The 1,084-nt window shown below is 43.6% G+C and overlaps 1 protein-coding gene across 1 annotated transcript in view; it reads left to right on the forward strand.

Moving 5' to 3' along the window:
• Nucleotides 1-1,084, forward strand: part of LOC101861259 (intraflagellar transport protein 20 homolog) — a 5,781-nt gene extending 4,697 nt beyond the window's left edge. The window contains exons 3-4 of the mRNA XM_005112746.3: nucleotides 277-380; nucleotides 967-1,084. Coding sequence (XP_005112803.1) covers nucleotides 277-380; nucleotides 967-1,048 — 186 coding nt within the window. The 3' untranslated portion in view covers nucleotides 1,049-1,084. The remainder of the gene's footprint in view (nucleotides 1-276; nucleotides 381-966) is intronic.

Below are 1,084 nucleotides of genomic sequence, written 5' to 3' on the forward strand. Positions count from 1 at the left end.
CATATGTTGTCAATGTGTGGTCCATGTGTTGTCAATGTGTGGTCCATATGTTGTCAATGTGTGGTCCATATGTTGTCAGTGTGTGGTCCATATGTTGTCAATGTGTGGTCCATATGTTGTCAATGTGTGGTCCATGTGTTGTCAATGTGTGGTCCATATGTTGTCAATGTGTGGTCCATATGTTGTCAATGTGTGGTCCATGTGTTGTCAATGTGTGGTCCATGCATGGTCAGTATGTTACTGTTACAAAATGTAGTCAATGTGTTCCCCCCCCAGGCTATCGGCGCCCGTAACCTGCTCAAGTCCATCGCCAAGCAGCGAGAGTCGCAGCAGCAGCAGCTCCACGCCCTCATCACCGAGAAACGCATGCAGATGGAGAGGTAACTCGGTGCTTGTCGTAGTGGTCGTGAGGAGAGTTGTACAGCATGTGCACACCAACAAAAAAAAAAGAAGGAGGAGAGATAAGATCTTGACCTACGCCAAAAGAGGGCATTGCCCTACCTATAGGAGAAGTTTGGTTTCAGTGGTGTGTGTATAATTTGTTTGGTTATAGAGAAAACTCTCCTAGCGTTTTAAAGAAACTGAACAAGGGGCAAAAACTTTTCCATTGTGAATAAAAGCGACCATGTGAACTCTACGTTTCCCACAGGAAACCTTATCTCTGTAGTCTATTCAATATTGATAGGAAGTGTGACTTTGTCTAACTTTGTGTTTTGATTGAATTGTGTTTGTGTAAATTATATTTCCAGGGGAAATAACCCACCAGTGTTCAGGACAACTGATTTCATCCAAAGTTGTTTCTCTTCCATCACAGATCGCTTGACACTCTTCGACGTTGCCATCCACACCTTGGCGCTCATATGACCTTATGCAGTTGCGAGCATGGCAAAACTGCACTAAAACTAAACTTAAACACTCTTACTAAACCCAAAACTACAACTTATCGTCTTTCATTATCTTTCCCAGACTGCGAATCCAACAGGACGCCCTACTGAAGGAGGAAGCCAGTCAGAACGAGTTTATTGAGCAGTTGATATTACAGAAATGATACGCTGTTGTTATATTTTACTGTGGGGAGGGGGGG

This window comes from Aplysia californica, unplaced genomic scaffold (genome assembly GCF_000002075.1).
Source record: "Aplysia californica isolate F4 #8 unplaced genomic scaffold, AplCal3.0 scaffold01390, whole genome shotgun sequence".
In the NCBI taxonomy this organism is placed as follows: domain Eukaryota; kingdom Metazoa; phylum Mollusca; class Gastropoda; order Aplysiida; family Aplysiidae; genus Aplysia; species Aplysia californica.